The following is a 17,597-nucleotide window of genomic DNA, read 5'->3' as shown; positions in this document are numbered from 1 at the left end:
TTTTTTTTTTTTTTTTTTTGTAAACCCTTTACATCATAATTGTTCTTTATTTCATTAATTACGGTTTCACATTTTAAATTTTATAATTTCTGCATGCCATCTTACCAGATTTAAACTGATGATCTATAATCCGGAATTGCCAAAGTCCCGACGAGTCTGGATTAAAGACTTTTGACTATAATACGCCAATATTAGATATGCACTGTTAGATTGTTTCTTATAGATTCTTCTGAATAAAAATAAATAAATAAAATAAAACCAAAAAAGTTAATAAAAATTCCTATTCTTGACATTAACTTAAAATGACCACACCCCAATTTTGGCGGGACAGTCCCGCATCTCACCGATTTTTTAGAAAACATCTGCATTTCTTATTTTAAATGTAGTGTAAAAATATATTACCTATTATTTATTAATTATTACAGTGAATATAAAGAAATAAAAAATAATACATAAAATGCATGCAGAGTAAACTAAATTAGGCGATGTAACGAGTTAGATTTACTCAGTGGTGTTCGATCATTGGCATTACGTCTCGTCAAGGAATATGTATTGTTAATGGAGGAACAGCTAGCATTAGCAAGGGCTATTTGCTTTCCACACCATAAACCACAATCAAAGTTTCAGATCAATTGATTGTACATCGCAAATGATCAAAACATTGTACGACAAAAAATTGCACGTGCAAGGACAAAAAATGAAGCAATTATTTTTAATGTTTTTCACCCTATTTGTTTTCACAATTGCAGAAAGAATTAGATAAATGCACATTTATATCCATACATTATGATGTTTCCAACCACAAAGATTTAAAATTATTTCCCACAATTGTTAGACCTTTTTTTGATCCAGAAACAGGAATTAAAATTAGAATATTAGACTTTGTTTCATTGCCGAGTGAAACATCTTTTCTCCAATGCCAGATTGTGAACAGTTACAGTTTTGTAACAGAGTCCATTAATCTATACTAAAGCCATATGTAGTGGTCTTATTATGGAGACACCTAATAGGTGGGCTACCATTGCCTCCTATGAAGGGACGGGCAGTTACAACCATGACTTCTCTGGGATTTGAACTCGGGCCCTTTGGCATCGCAGTCAGGCTCCCCTAACCACTATACCATCTGAGTGGCTGCTGGGTGAAACTTCATAAATAATTTTTGATTCAATAAGTACTATTTTAAAAAAGAATAATTTGAACACTAAGACAAATTTTGGTGGAAAAGCTAGAAGAGGCATCAATAACGTTTTTACGAAACTTAACGTCTGAACCAAAAAATTATTCAAGTAGGTTGTGCAGCCAACATTCTACACAATAATATTCAAACAGCATCTGACTTATTTCCAGTGCATGTTGAAAATATTATTGCAAAAATTTATTCGTATTTTTATATATATATTGTGCTTGTCGAAAGTTTGAAGGATTTTTTTAAAGCAGAGAAATTGAATATAAAAGAATTATTGGTTACAACAAAACATGATGGCTAGTTCTTTTACCAGCTGTAGAAAATATTTTTAAAATATACGAACGATTAAAATCATACTTTTTATCACAAGATAAATGTCCAAGAATATTGCAGCTGCTTTTTGAAAATGACACGTCACAAATTTGTCTTTAGTTCATCCACAACCAAGCTATATTATTTCACAATGCTGTGAAAATTATTGAAGGGGACAAAATTTCAATTACGGAAGTGTCAAATGAAATCAATAACTTGCTAGAAAGAATTGATAATGATTATGTTCCTTTAGTTATCCGAAAGGACATCACTAGGTTGGAATAACAAGGTGCCATATGAAACGACCTGACTTTCTGAAAGAAGTCAAGAATTTTTATAATAAGTGCTTGGAATATCTTGAAGAACGGACAGTTCAATTTGAGGATATTAAAAGCTTTCATTGGGTGACATTAAAAAAGGAGATTTTATGGGAATATGTGGAAAAATCTTTTTACTACATTAGTAACCATTTTCTGAAAAATAATATTTGCAAAAATGATTTTTTTTGATGAGGTGTCATTGATAAAAAGATATGTTACTGATAAAAAAATTAAATGTTGGTTATCTGCAATTGTGGGAACAGACAAAAAATGAATGGAGTTATTCCTTCATTTTAAACAAAATAATATTCCTTATGAAAATATTTTGAAAATTATAGAACACACGCTCTCCCTTCCAGGAACAAATGCAGCAACAGAACGTGTTTTTTCAATAATATCAATAAAATATGGACAATCGAAAAAAATGCAGTTGAACATTAAAACTTTAAAATCCGTATTAAGCCTAAAATATAATTTGACCAATTCATGTGAGAAATTTCACAACATTTTAATAAATGATCCAAATCAATTGCAAAGTATTCACTCGGATAAAAAATATAACTGTGAAAAAAAATCATTTTTTTAAATAAAATATTAAATTAATTTAAAAAAAATATTCAAATTATTTTTTTATTACAAATATTGTTATAGTTACCAACAGGTCATAATAAATATATTTTTGTATATTTATAGACAAGTATATGAATGTATATAATAAAATATGTTTTTTTTTTTTTTTGAATTATTGGTCTGCTTTCATAATTCTCATTTTATTCCATTTGTCCCGCTTTGTCTCAATGAAAATGTGGTCACTTTAGATTAACTCCACTTTTAAAATCAAAAGAAAATTTTAATGTTATTTTTAAATTTAATCACAATTTCTTGTAGTACTGTTTTTCAACATTATTTGTATTACAACTTAGATATACATTAAAATAGGCAAAGTATAGCACGCTAGATTTCATATTGATTTACTCCTAATGTATATTTATGCTGTTTCAAATGATTGTAACTATAGAAAATACAAAATATGGCAAGATTGAAATGAGAGTAAAAATGTAAAACAGGCAGCAAATATGAAACCTATCCTAAACTTTTTTTTCTTCTTTACTGCTGTGCTCAGGAATTTTTTTAAATGCTGATAAAAAAATTATATATATATATATATATATATATATATATATATATACACAAGCTTACAAAATGTCCCCCCCCAAGAAAAAGAGAATGTCAAATATCCATAGATGGGAAAAGGGAAAGTGAGCACTTAACCGCTTGCCTGATTATCCCGAGTTATCTCGGGTTCGTATATATATTGCAGTTAATTATTACCCTGAGAAAACTCGGGCGAAACAGAATTTGATAGTACGATTTCTTTTATCACGGTTTTACTCGGTCTGGAGGAAATGAAAGGAAATATTTACCTTTGATTGGCAGTTTGCCAAATTTTGTTGGTTGCGCGGTTCTTTTGGAGGGACTGGTCGCGTGTTTCCCTATTGTATAGTATACGTTGGCGTGTGGATTAGTAATGTATAAAGAAGGATACATGCGAGGAAAAAAATAAAATAATGGCGATATTCCAGCGGCAAGCCAGTAAGAAAAGAGACCAGATACCAGCGTAAAATGTCAGGTATCACTCTGTGTTGTCCCTTGTTTCAAAAACTATCATACAAAGATTAATATTTAACTTTTTTTGTTTGCTCGAGATAACTCGGGATAGTAAACTAATATTAAAAATAAATGCTTTTTCACCTTCAAAAAATTAAAAATTCAACTTAAAACCTACATATTTTGATTTGTTTCGTTTTTTTGTATTTAATAATAAAATAAAAAAATGTGATGAATTTTTGCAATTTTTTTCAAAAAAAAAAATGTAAGGGAAGCGGTTAAAAAAATTATGTTTGTTAAATTTAGATTACTATACCATGAAGCATAACTTTTAAATGATATTTAAAGAAAGAAGACTTTGTTAGCACTATCTACAATAAATTTAAAAGCATTATATACTTGATAATGCTTTCATTCTCAATGCTATATTGGCCAACTGCCCAGTTGCAATTAATCATCTTCGGTAGGCAATTTTTGACTACAACAGCATTTCTCAAACTACAAAACTGCATTTGAAACAGTAGAGTGCCAACATAATAAGAAACAAAATTATTTACAAATGAACTGAAATGATTAAGTTTATTATCTTCCAGCAAACAGGTTTCTTAAATACACATTTTATTACATTATTTCCTTTAATTCCATGACAGGGGCTAATTTTTTTTTAATTAGAAATTATCCAGTTGAATTCACAGGAGCATTCATTAATGATATTAACGCATTCCCCAAAAATGCTGTGGTTTTACAGTACTATATACAACAGAATTTTCTCAAACTATTGCATATGTATATGTTACATAATACATTTATAATATCAGAATGATTTTAATAAGGAATTTTAAAAAAGCAGATATTTTGGAATAAAAATTTCTGGCAATAGATTATTATTTGCAATGAGAACTATTGTCAACTACTTTTAAACTTAATCTTATTTCAAAATGGTGCATGTAAAAACAAGTTGTAGGTTAAAGGACGTGCTTTATTGCTTTCCGAAATGAAATATTCCTACTCCATAATTCAAAAACATTGTAAAATAGATGATATTAAAATTTCTAAGTGCAAAATAAGCAAAATTAAAAATCTGGAAGAGAAAAGCCGTCCATCATTTCTACAGGGAAGAAGACAGCCCCCCCCAAAAGGTATGTACTGTAACAATAAATAAAATAATAAACTATAATTTACAATTTAAAAAGCTAAAAAGCATTTTGTTCACCAGTTTCTACCAATGCAAGTGGCTCACTGCACAACAAGTTGTAGAACCCTGTATGAAAACTATTTAGCAGGCTATAAATTGACATACATTGTTACCCTTTATGACAAATGGGTTTAGCTAAATAACTGCAACAAAAAAAAAAAAAAGGTCTATTTATTATTGAAAATGAAGAAATAAAAATGTATGAACCTGGTTCTGCCAATGCAATGAAAGTTTCCGTAATGGGTTTATGATTGTCACAGGATTCTTTTTAAATGGAAAATTAAAAATAAGAAAAGGGTACAAAAAATTTTTAATTAACTCAATGTTTTACATCCAACACAAAGGTTACCCAAGAGAAAGTTAAACATCCAATATTTATGGATGTTTTCCCACTGACTTTGAAAGAGTTGTTAACTTCATCAAACAAAAACAAAATCATATTTTGAAAAGTACCACGGCATTCCTTGTAAAAATAAAGATTATTTCAGGTATTGTACATATATATATTCAATGTATTCCTGCGAAGTCTCCTGATATTTCATCTATGAATTATTATGGCTTCGGTCTCTTGAATAGAGCTCATTCTAAGAGCAAATTCATCATGATTGATGAACTCTGGGAAGTAGTGAAAGAAGAATAGAAACTGATAGTCCTAGGAATTCTATTAAAAGTCCAACGATCATGGAAATACAATGCAGAATTATAAGTCCAGCAAAAAAAGCTATCAGATCAAATATTTAAAATAATATTCTTTACATTTTAAACGTTAATTAATGGCCTCAAAATCACTCTAAAAAATGTGTAAACACGCTCTGTAATACATTATATTATTTTTGATAACATAAATTTTACACACAAGATTTAAATTATTGTAAAGCAGTATACCTACCTATAAATATCTTATTTTAATGTTTATTATTCTGATACATACCATTTTCATATTTTAGCCCCCCTCCCCAACTGGCTTTAAAGCTAATAATGAACCATAAGAAAATGAACTGGAATTAAAACTAACATATGCTCACATAATTTCTTCACCAAAGTCAATGAATGAGCAGTTGGAAGCATCATATTTGGTTAGTTTGATAACTGCTGAAACTGCAAAACTATTTACTGGTGCAAAAATTTTAATATTACACATACTATAGTGTCTATTCTTGGCCCTACTGCAGCAGCCAAGTTGAAAGCTGTTTCTTTAGTAAATGGCATTGTTTCATGAAAAATAACTCAAATTTCAGCTCAAGTAAAACATACACTAATAACTAAACATTAAAAAAAATTCTTTTAATTGCTTTTTAATTCAATGAAAGCTTATATACAGCTTTGCACAGTTGATGACTTATGTTGGATATGAAAGAGAACAAGGTCATGGATGAAGAATTTGTATTCTGTAAGCTTCTTATTACTCATATCACAACAGGTGAGATTTTTAAGGAAATCTGTGAGTTTACTAGCTATAAAATAAACTGAAAAAAAAAAAAAAAAGAGTAGGAACGTGTGCTAATTGTGAATTAATTAATAACAAATTGTTATAGTGAAGATTTTCCCCAAATTAAAGATGTTACAGATATTTGCTGTTATGAATAAAGGTGTATTAAATGAAAATGGAACAGTAGCCACAAAATAAAAAGGTATTACTTATTTGTAAATGTATCACCAAAATTACACATGCACTTATCCAACAGTTGCACCAACTGGTGAATACCTCATTCATAGATAGAGTTTGCTTGAGACTGAAACCACTTTCGAATTACATTAAGGATCATCAAGGGCATGTGAAACCCATATGCTGCTACACCTCTGACTGTTGCTAATAGATCCAATGCCAGAGAGCAGCCACAATACCCGAGCTCTTTTGCCCTTGAGGTAAAGAATTCAACTAGCATTAACCAGAACCAGGATCAAATCCCAAGGTCATTATTATCTTCAAGAACATGGGGAAACTCATGCGCAGCTGTATTTTTCATATGTGCAAATAGATGCGACATGAGCAAGCAACTGTATACCCGATGCCACTGAGGTCTTTCGAACCTACACTCTCTTATTCTGCATGGCGTTTTCAACTTCATACTCCTTCTCCTCCTCATCTTCATCATTTTCTAAAACATGTTCAATTATTTTGTCATCATCAGTATGACGGGAACATAATTATTCACATCCAACTAATCCTGCACCTCCTTGTCACTAAACACCAATCTTCTGTGAACATGTAACTGAATGCAAGTGTCAAGCATGGGTCCCAGATGTGTTTTGAAACCAAGAGCATCTTTGTAAGAGTCATGATCCATGAACATGATCAGAGGCCGCAATTTACAGCAATGGTGACATAAAATAATGTTCTTCACATCTTTCCAGGTAAGAGCCAAAGTAAATATGGCATCTTTCAATATAAATTATTTCCATACCTTTAAAATTCACCTATCAATAAATAAAATGTGATTAATAAGTAGTTTATTTTTTATGTCCTAGATAATTCATTAGTAGGATAAAGATGGGCAGCAGAAAAATAACATACTGTATTTACCGGCGTATAAGATACACCCCTTTTATACACATTTTTTAAAGACAAAACTTTATTGCTGATCATTATAATGAATTTAAAGTATTTTAAATATAAATAGAACTACAAAGTAATACTTTCTGCAAATACCTAATCTATCTGGGAAAGAACAGCTTTTAATTTTCTTCATCAAAACCCAAATACTCATCACCAGAGCTAAATGAAGAGTCACTTGAAATCTCTTCTAATTCAGCATACAAGAAATTATCCTCTGTACCATCCACTGCATTACTAATGCTACACTTCTTAAATGATTTAACCACTGTCTATTTTCACAGTATCCCACGAAGCTATGACCCATTTATGAATTTGCGAAATGCTAGGCCTCTTCCTTCTTCCTGATGGTGTAACCTCAAAATTCGAAGACTGCATCCAGCTTGCATGCTATGTTATAGCAATACAGATGTTGTTTCTGTATTGAGCCATAACTTGCCAACAAATTTAAGAAAATTGAAGAGTAGAAATTTCACACACTTAAAAGTCATTCACAAAAATTGGAAAGTTTAAACGAACCCAGCTGTGATCATCAATAACAGCACATGCACATTTACTAAACTCTGCATAATTCTAATAATCCCACACTTCGCAAGGAAACAAGGAAAAAATTGCATAACTCCGAATACAAGACACTTCCAGAAATGAATATAATCAAAAATTGAGTATCGACGTGTAAGACGCACCCCGTTTTTCAGACCTATTTTCAAAGAAAAAAAGCGCATCTTAAATGCCAGCAAATATGGTAAATGCTTTCTAGATTTAAATCTGTAGACTTTTAGACCATTAGATATATTTCTTATCTCATAGATCTAAATTTCATATTTAAATTTAGACCTTCAGAAGTGCTGGTATTTTCATAATGCCACTTAAATGGGTGCTGGTTATGTGGGATTTTACTGTACTAAGAAATTTATTAACAGAAGAAACATAAACTATGAGAAAACTTCATAAGAAAGAATTGTTAAGATGAAATACATTATTTCCATTGACATTTTAAAAGTACTACAGTACAAAGTCCGGAATCTGGACTCGTCGGGACTTCGACAGTTCTGGATTAAGGGTTTTTCCGGATTATAGATCATCAATTTAAATCTGGTAAGATGGCATGCAGAAATTATACAATTAAAAATATGAAACCATAATTTATGAAATAAAGAGCAATTATGATCTAAAGGGTATCAAAATTTACAAAAAAAAAAAAAAAAAAGCTTAATATTTATTTGTTTACTTTATTAAACATTTCTTTCAATGTAAGTTGTTTAAGTTGCTTCATTTTTTGTGCTAAACGCGCATGCGTAACATTAAACGCGCATGCGCAAAGCATACAAAAAAAACGTTTGTGGCTTTGAGGTCCGGATTATAGATCATTCTGGATAATGGACGTTCGGATTCCAGACTTTGTACTGTATAAAATAAAAAGTACCAAAAGATTAACGATGCATGTATCAAAATCAATGGAGTTACTCTTTCAAGGTTAAGCACTGTACTTAGACATAAAAGATCTCAACTTAACCCTGATTTTGCATAGACTACCGCATTACAGTGACATAGCTCTCTAAAATTTTGAGTTCACAGAGCACTATTCTTCCCCTTTCAGCTCAATACAGCAATCTTACCATCAACAATACATTATTCATTTATAAAGCGATAATGCATTCTACCCTAGGCTGTTTCTGTTTGGGCTTTTGGGCACAAATTTAATCTTATTAAGTCATGGATTCTCTAAAATATCAACTAAAAGAAAATTGTTAATAATTCCTGGTGCTGTAGAAACCACAGACCATGACAAACTTAGAAGCTGAATTCATAAATAAATTTTCAGTAAATCTTTCAGTCAAATTCCATGTATAATTTTCTTTAATTATGAATGACACTTTACCATTAATAACTATGCAAATGGAGAAAAACCACCCTACAAATGCCTACAGCAATTCTGAAGCTCTAATAATTATTTTCAGCAAATTCTTCAAGAATTAGGTTAGATTGTTTTAATATGGTAAAACACAAGAAGGCTAAAGCAAAGAATGTGTATGTAAAGATGGAAAGGTTCCATATATGTAATGTAAACCAGTTTGCTATTTTGCTGCTGAAAAGCAGAGAGAAAATTTGCCAAGGGATTTGGTGACAGACATAGTAGCAAGAAATTCCCCTTCGGCGATGCGTACGGGAAATTGAGGAGCACGTGTTAAGAGGAAATGTTCATTGACAAAACATTTCTTCTTTGACTTTTCGCAATAATTTAAACTTGGATTTTCGCACTTTTTTTTTGCTCAAAATAACTAATCCATTAATTAATTTACTTGCATGAAAAAATATTTCCTATTCCTTTAAAGGTTAAAGAAATTTAAAACCACATTCGTTTTATGAACTCTTGATAAACATGACCTTTGAACTTCGATGCTGACTTAGAGCTTTGGCAACAGATATTTCGCGCATGCGTAGCTGTTTCCCTGTACGTTGCGGATAAGTTTTCCTTCTTAACAATACATATTCTTTGGCTAAAGTAGGTGATGCCTTTACGGATGACTTTTTAAGGAAACTTGTTTATATTCATATAATGCATAGGGAAAAATCATAACAACTAATTACATAACCAGTACATTTCATTTGGTTCAAATTCAGATTGAACTGCCCGTATTCAGCCATCTTAACCACGTGGCCACTGATACAGCTAAACAGTTGAGTATTTTAATGATTATTCACTACCATTTAATTCCACTGAGTCATGTTCAAAGTAGTTTGTCTGAATATACTCTCACATTTAATGAGTTTTTTCAAGTAAAAATATTCCATTATGTCATAGATGATCAAAGTTCTTTAAACATTACGTTAATTGTGCCAGTAGGAAAAAAACCACCTTTATTCTGAAGGAAAATAGGAAAACAAATTTAACCTATGATGACTTAAATTAACATAACACACAAATCAAGGTTTTAAATGCAGTGACTTGTATGTAACATGACAGCAGACACGAAAGCTCCAGACAACTCGTGTAAAATACAAAATTTTAGTTCAGCATAAAGTCTGCCTGATTTATAACTGGACATGTACTGAATTACTTTTTTCCCTTAAAGAAATTTATGACATAAATGAGATTGTTCACAATAGCAGGCAAATGAAACATACTGTATCAAACAAAGAACAGACAGCCCCATTTTCTCAGTAATGGCGAGTCTTTAGTATAAGAGAACTAAATATTAAATAACCTTGCTATTATACGGGAGTTTCACTATGTATAATATTACCAATACAAACCAGTTTTTGCAAAATGCCAACAAGTTATGCAAAAGCCTTGGAAACCACAAGTTAAAATATATCCAGGAACAATAAGTTACTTACCTACCATTAATATTTTCGATCAACAAAGATTATGAAAGTCTAAATTTTAAGCATTTTTAATATCAGCATCTTTACATATTGGCACATTCTCTCCTTGATAAATGTATTAGGGAAGCTTACATACATTATACAACATGTAGATACATAAGATCTTAATATACTTTTTTTTTTTTGGCAATTGGATGGGCACATCATATCATGCATCATTGTAATTGTTCAATCTGAATAAAGCTAATATAATTCTGAGTTCAAATAGATGCAATACTTATTATTATGGCACCATTTTTTAAATGCCATCAAAAGCCCTCTTGTTAGCAAACAGTACGAAGTGACAAACCTACTTACAGATCATCAACAAGAGGTCGGCAATCCTAACCACAGTCCTTATAATACACTTGTCATGAGGAGTACGTTCTGAGAAGGATTACCATTTCGACACAATCCATTTAACAAGAGTGCTCCTGTCACCAGGAAGAATAAAAACCATACGTTTTTTGCATATAATTTAGTATGCATATTATTTTACTAGCTGAACAACAAATATATGCCTAATAACATAAATTCTATACTATTATTTTCATCAATGCAAGGCTATAATAAACCTGAGTACTGATGGAGCCTGGCTTAAGTACTTCTCAATATTTTAAATACTATAATTCTAGACCAGTGGCTTTTGATCTTTTTTCCACTTACACCACTTTTATGCCCGCTAGATGATTATTGTCCCTCCGCCGAATTATTTTTAATGTGTTTTATAAACTACACAAGTATATAAAAAATGTTGATAAATATCAAAACCTGAATAAAAAGTATTTTTTTATATTTATGAACTGAAACTTAATATTTAACAGGTAAATAAAAGTTGAATGGATTTGCCCTTGGTTGACAACCCCTTTTTATGTAGTTTACAAGAGTTTTGAACAAGGCTACCTCTAGGAATTTTTTGCGACAAAATTAAATAGTAAAATTAACAAAAAATTGCTTTTTTTTTTTTTTTTTTTTTAATTTCATGATACTTATGTTGATACTAGCTACTAAAACTATCTGGCCCCCTTATGTTCAAAACAGTTTAAATGCCCAATTACACTTTCAAAAATCAAACCGTAAGAAATATAAGCTGACAACTCGCATATGAAGGAGAATATGATTTAGTTGTGAGCAGAAAGTTGAAGTAATTTTAAATCTAAGAGCATTAAATGTAAATTTTGGCCAATCACAGATTTATAATAAATTTTTTTCCAACAATCTGTTAACCGAATTACGCTTATGCTAGAACTTTTATGGAACAAAAGTGCTTAATCATGACGAAGATTAGGTGCGAAATTGGGAGAAAGTGCAGAATCGCCCACTGCTTGCCACGTTTTTAAGAATTGCATATACACTGTATCACCCATGTACACATCGGCCTATTTTCACTTAAAAAAACATCCCAGAATTGCACAAAAATGGCATTGCGCACACTCTTGACTTTATCCATGTACACTGCTATAAGTCCTAGCTAGTAACCTTTATCGCCATACCAAAATGTTGCCAAACTACCTGTTACCATATTCCAAAGATTAGCCAAATATATCACTACAGATAATGAACAACATAATTTTCAATTGTAAGTCATTACAGAATCTTTGAAGTTGCAAGAATTACAAAACAGCATTTGTATCTAAATATTTTCAATTTTATTTCTTATTTTTGTAGTTAAATTCTTCAGAAAAATCTTTCATTTACATTTTCACTTTTTTGTTTTGGTCATAAAATATCTGAAAATATACTTGCCAATCCTTAATAATTTGGAAAGCCAAGATTTTTTTTATTCTTGGTACTTTGTCTTATTATTACTAATTTACTCCTCTTTTTACTCATTTAATTTACATACTTCTTAATATCTCATTTAATTTTGATAACTCATTATTTAGAGTTATATTTATTTTTTCTGCCATCAAAAAGGTTCCAAGTTTTTTTTTTTTTTTAATTTAGGCTCTGAACATGAGTATATTAATGACACAACTGTGAGATTAGTTAGAACTTTTTCAAGTGAATAGTATGAAATAACACAAAAGGGAACTTAAATGCCATCCAAAACCGTGATTCACTTCTCCCACTGAAAAGTTACAAACTTGTTTGTGATTTTGGAGAGAAACACTTAACTGGGTATCTTTTCAATGAACATGCATTCAATGCATCCAAAGATGCCACTTTTTTTTAGAGTCTACTTTCTTTTGCATATATGATAAAGCTATGGTTTTTAAATTAAAGGTGTCATTCAATGGAAAATAACAGCATCTCATCAATATCCTTATATGGCAGTAAAATGGGAAGGAAGAAAATCGAAATTTCGGTAAGTGCCACCTATGGAAACATTCCGGTTTTATTTTACACTACACTTTACAACATAAAATAAAATACACTGGCATAAAGGTTCATTCGATTTAAAATACCAGTAAATTTTTTCATCCCTCTGCATAAATAGGAAACTTATTAGCACATTTCTTTCCCGTATTAAAACTACAATTATGTACTTGAGGGGGGGGGGAATTCAAAGTTTATTATGTTAATTTGCTCTCCATATTTTTTTTCCCCTGTCAGTCACAATATGCTATAATTATGCTCTCACAGATGATCAATCTGCACAGGTTTCAGAAACTAAAAACTAAACGAAAAACAATTGGTCTTGATTTCTTGAGAGTATATCAACTTTATATACGAGCAATACTCCAGTTTTCACCGACATCTAAACCAATAGAATTATTCTGCAATTTCTTAGAGCTGACATGGACTACGTCAAGTGTGAAATAATTCTGAACTTTAAAATAGTCAAAATTGCACTTTCTTACTTCATCTGACACTACCAAGCTGGAATCCTGAACAGGCTGCAGTAATGGTGTTCTCTCAGTCGGACTTGAATTTGACGGGTCGCCTTTCAATTTAACTCGATGTTTTATTGTTTGTTCCATTCTAGATTTCTTAGTATATAAATTCAGTTAATAATTCACATCCCGCAGCTCATTGTCACATTGCCGTCTTCGTTTCATAGTCACATGATCATCACATGGCTGTTTGTTTACTATTAAATTTGCCAGGTTTTGCAAGCAATTTTTTATAATAATGTATAATCATATTTTATAATAATGTAAAATCATAATTTTATATTTTATAGTGATCAAGTTAAGGTACTATAACAGCAATTCGCTGCTGCTAACCAAAATATACGCTATTTTGAAAGCTGATCTTGTGCAGAGCAAACTCATCTGCAAACAGAGATATTTGATTGATGCATCGAGCCTTCTAACATGGTGTCCAGCCTCTAAGGAAAGTGATCGCAAATTTCGAGCTATTTGCATTGGCTGCGAAGTATTTACGGGATAAAAGTTGCTGAAATTCTAGGTCTACACTCTTCGCTAATGCGTGTTTAAATTAAGCATTTCTAGGCCTTATTTTAAACCCTTGTTTATGAGCTTCAGGTCTTATTTTAAACCTTACTTAAAATAATCGTTCGCCATTTGCGATCCTAACCCGTGTTGTCATTAACGTATAGCGCTTATTTTCTCCACCTCATTTGAAATTGTAGTTCCAGTCAGCTTTCATTTATTGGTTATTCTTCGATTCATATATTGGATATTCGGGGAAAGTGCAGAATCGCGCACTGCTTGCCGCGTTTTTAAGAATTGCACATACTCGGCATCCATTTACACATCCACCTATTTTCACTAGAAAAAACATCCCAGAATTGAACAAAAATGGCATTGTGCACTCCCTTGACTTTATCCATGTACACATCGACCTATTTTCACTTAAAACGTTCAAGAAAATTGTCAAAAATCCAATTCTTCTTACTCTTGTAAAAAGAGCCAAACAAACGCCAATCAAATAAGTGGGCGATTTTGCCCTTTAGCCGGATATTCTTTTATTTATTGGATATTATTGGATATCCCATCTATTAAAAACACGATTTTGCATTTCGTATGATGTTACACCTGTCTGGCTTGGGAGTACTGGGGCTAAACTAATCGGAAACAATTACAGACCACGTAGAACTATATTCTACGGCCAATGCATGAATAATGAAATATTAAATGTTGCACAGTTCAGAACCGTATACTACAAACTGGCTAAAAAATTTCAACGAAAATGATTCTCATTACGTTGTCCGCATGAGCTAGTCAACGCTCACAGATTTGAAAGAGTTGTAAATTCCTAGGTGATGGATTAGTTCTTATACCAGGGTACCTGGGTTCAGAGACCCTATCCTTTCCAGAAGGTGCAAGCAATTTCGAATGTTCGAATGGTGAGAGAAGATGAGAGATGACATATACAAAAGCTTTACAAAAGGCTAATAATCATCATAATAATTTTTTTGTTAATTTTAAAAATAGAGTTTAAGAAGCGATCAAATCACTGTGGGCAATAAATGCATGAATGAGATGGACACTTAGGAAATCGGCATAAACTAGAAAAGCTCCTAAGATCTCGGGGGGGGGGGGTGTTCGAGCTGGTGCATATTAAAGTATGTTAATAAAAATAATAATAATATAATATATAGTTTAGATAAGTTCTGGCAACAGTGAGTGTTGTCGTCATCAGGAGATCGTGCTTCGCGATACTATCGTTCAAAAATTGCTATAGTTTGTAATTCCAATAAAAGCATCGTATTTTTGCTCTGCTATTCGTTTCTCTCTTTATTTTTAGATATACCTTTTTAGGTTATGTATTTTTTAAGAAATACTTTTTTAGGTTATGGGTCAAGCAAACTCCCATATTGCGTCAAATGTTTTGAATTGATGTTTTCTCGAAGAAACGGAACTCGTTAAGCCTAATCAAGTAAGTGTTTTGTTTTCGTTATAGCAATCGAAAGTTGTTTAGTATGGAATTATCTAAGGTCCAAGTAAAGCCTTTATCAGGTGAAAGCGATTGGCTTATATGGAAATACAGGATAAAATTTGTTTTAAATTATCATCCTGGTGCTTTAGAAATTGTAGAAGGAACTATAGTGAAACCAGAAATTCTTCCTGTAGATGCTCCGATTGCTCAACAAGAGAAATATAATGAAGCTGTTAAGAAGTTTCAAAATGCAAACACTAGTGCTATGATGGTATTAACGAATTCCATGACGGAAGAAACTCTGCAAAATGTTATGAGATTTCAGACTGCTAGAGAAGTGTGGTTGGAATTACATAAGTTATTTGAAGCATCATCAGAAAATCAATTGTATAATATATGCATGCAATTTTTTCAATTCAAGTGGAATGAAAATGATAATATGGCGGCTCATTTTTCCAAATTAAAAAACTTATGGAATGAGTTGAATTCAGGACTTGAGAAAAGAAAAATGAAAATAAGTTACCTGACATGCTACTCAATTGCAAGATTTTAGATGTCTTACCAGGACAATACCATTTGTTTAAGTCAAGTTGGTTACTCTTGGGTGAAGACAAAAGAACAGTTGATGAGTTAACAGCACAGCTTTGCTCTCATGAAAGAGAATTTAAAAGTCATGAGAAAGGCAATACAAATGAACAAGTGGCATTAGTAATGTCAAAATCTGAAAAACAAAAGCAATATAAAAAAGATAAATTCAGAAGAAAACCAAGAAAAGAAGATATTTGCAATTATTGCAAAAAGAAAGGACACTGGGTAAAAGATTGTAAACAGTGGATTGCTGATGGAAGACCACCCAAGAATAGGTTGACGAAAACCAATGAAGGAAATACAGGCAGTGTAATACTGATGTCCATTGACGAAGAGGCTAAGACTGATCGAACATCTTTTTGGATTGATAGTGGAGCTACAAGACATATCATGAATTGTTTCACATACTTTATTGACTTTATGAAGTTTGATAGTCCCTGTAGCATCAAGGCTGCTGGAAAAGAAACTTTAGTTGCTCTTGGTAAAGGTACAGTATGTGTCAAAACAACTATTGGTAGTAAAATCCAAAGAATTTACCTTAAAGATGTTTGGTATGTCCCTGAGATAAACAGAAATTTATTTTCTTTACTTGCTGCTCAAGATAGAAATCCGAATAGTAAATTTATTTCAACAGTTACAGAATGCTGGTTAAAGGTTAATGGTCAAGTAGTGCTTTTTGGAACTCGCAAAGTATATGGTACTTTATACAAGGCAGCTATCGAACCTATTATGCCTGATAAAATTATAGAAGTTCATGCTGCTGAAGCAGACAATTCCTTGTTAGAGTTATATCATCAAAGATGGGGACATCAAGATAAACGTCACATTAAGAACATGCTTGAGAAAGAATTAGGAATTAAAATCCCATTTGAAAGAAAATTGTGTGAACCATGCATTTTTGGCAAAGCACACCGTTTACCATTTGGTATAAGAAAGCCAGCTAGCAAGCCTGGTGAATTAATTTCAGCTGATGTCTGTGGACCTTTTGATGAATCTTTCCAGAAGAAAAGATACTTAGTTGTGTTTAAAGATAGCTACACAAAGTTTCGTTATGGGTATTTTATCAAGTAAAAAATCTGCTGTTGTAAATATGTTACAACACATGCTTGCACACGCTAAAATTTTAGGACATTCAGTCAAAGAATTTCTCAGCGATAATGGAGGCCTGTTTGACAATGGCAAAGTACGTGCTATTTTGCATTCTGAAGGTATAACTCAAAGACTAACAGCACCTTATTCTCCTGAACAAAATGGCTCTAGTGAAAGAGACATACGTACAATAATCGAAATGGCAAGAACATTTAAGTACTCAAATTCTGAAGCTCATTTTCCTGTAGCAATGTGGGCTGAACTAGTCAACACTGCCATATATGTACTAAACAGAACTGGCAAATCATCAGTAGAAGGCATGAGTCCTTATGAGCTATGGTTTAAAAAGAAACCTCGAATTAAGCATCTTCATATAGTAGGATCTGTGTGTTATGCCCATATTCCTAAACAAAGAAGAAGGAAAAGGGATAATAAGGCTACAAAAGCGTATTTAATTGGTTATGATGGAGACGAAAGATACCGTCTATGGATCAAAGAAACCAATAGTGTGATCTGTTCACGGGATGTTATATTAACGAAAAGCTCACAAATTGTGAAGAAAGGGTGCAGTTACCTATTCAAGATCAA

At 31.7% G+C, this 17,597-nt stretch overlaps 1 protein-coding gene across 2 annotated transcripts in view; it reads right to left on the bottom strand.

Annotated features, from left to right (window-relative positions):
- Positions 1-13,588, bottom strand: part of LOC118189640 (H(+)/Cl(-) exchange transporter 7-like) — a 128,116-nt gene extending 114,528 nt beyond the window's left edge. The window contains exon 1 of one of the 2 annotated variants that reach the window (XM_035360296.2): positions 13,349-13,588. In XM_035360296.2, the coding sequence (XP_035216187.1) occupies positions 13,349-13,468 (120 nt within the window). In that variant the 5' untranslated portion in view covers positions 13,469-13,588. The remainder of the gene's footprint in view (positions 1-13,348) is intronic. The other variant, XM_035360295.2, reaches the window with a different exon arrangement.
- Positions 13,589-17,597: the final 4,009 nt, after the last annotated feature.

Source organism: Stegodyphus dumicola, chromosome 2 (assembly GCF_044657685.1).
Source record: "Stegodyphus dumicola isolate Sdum_Otavi_A_Nest chromosome 2, ASM4465768v1".
Classification (NCBI taxonomy): domain Eukaryota; kingdom Metazoa; phylum Arthropoda; class Arachnida; order Araneae; family Eresidae; genus Stegodyphus; species Stegodyphus dumicola.
The sequence above is the reverse complement of the archived record's forward strand: the minus strand, read 5'-3'. Positions and strand labels throughout refer to the sequence as shown.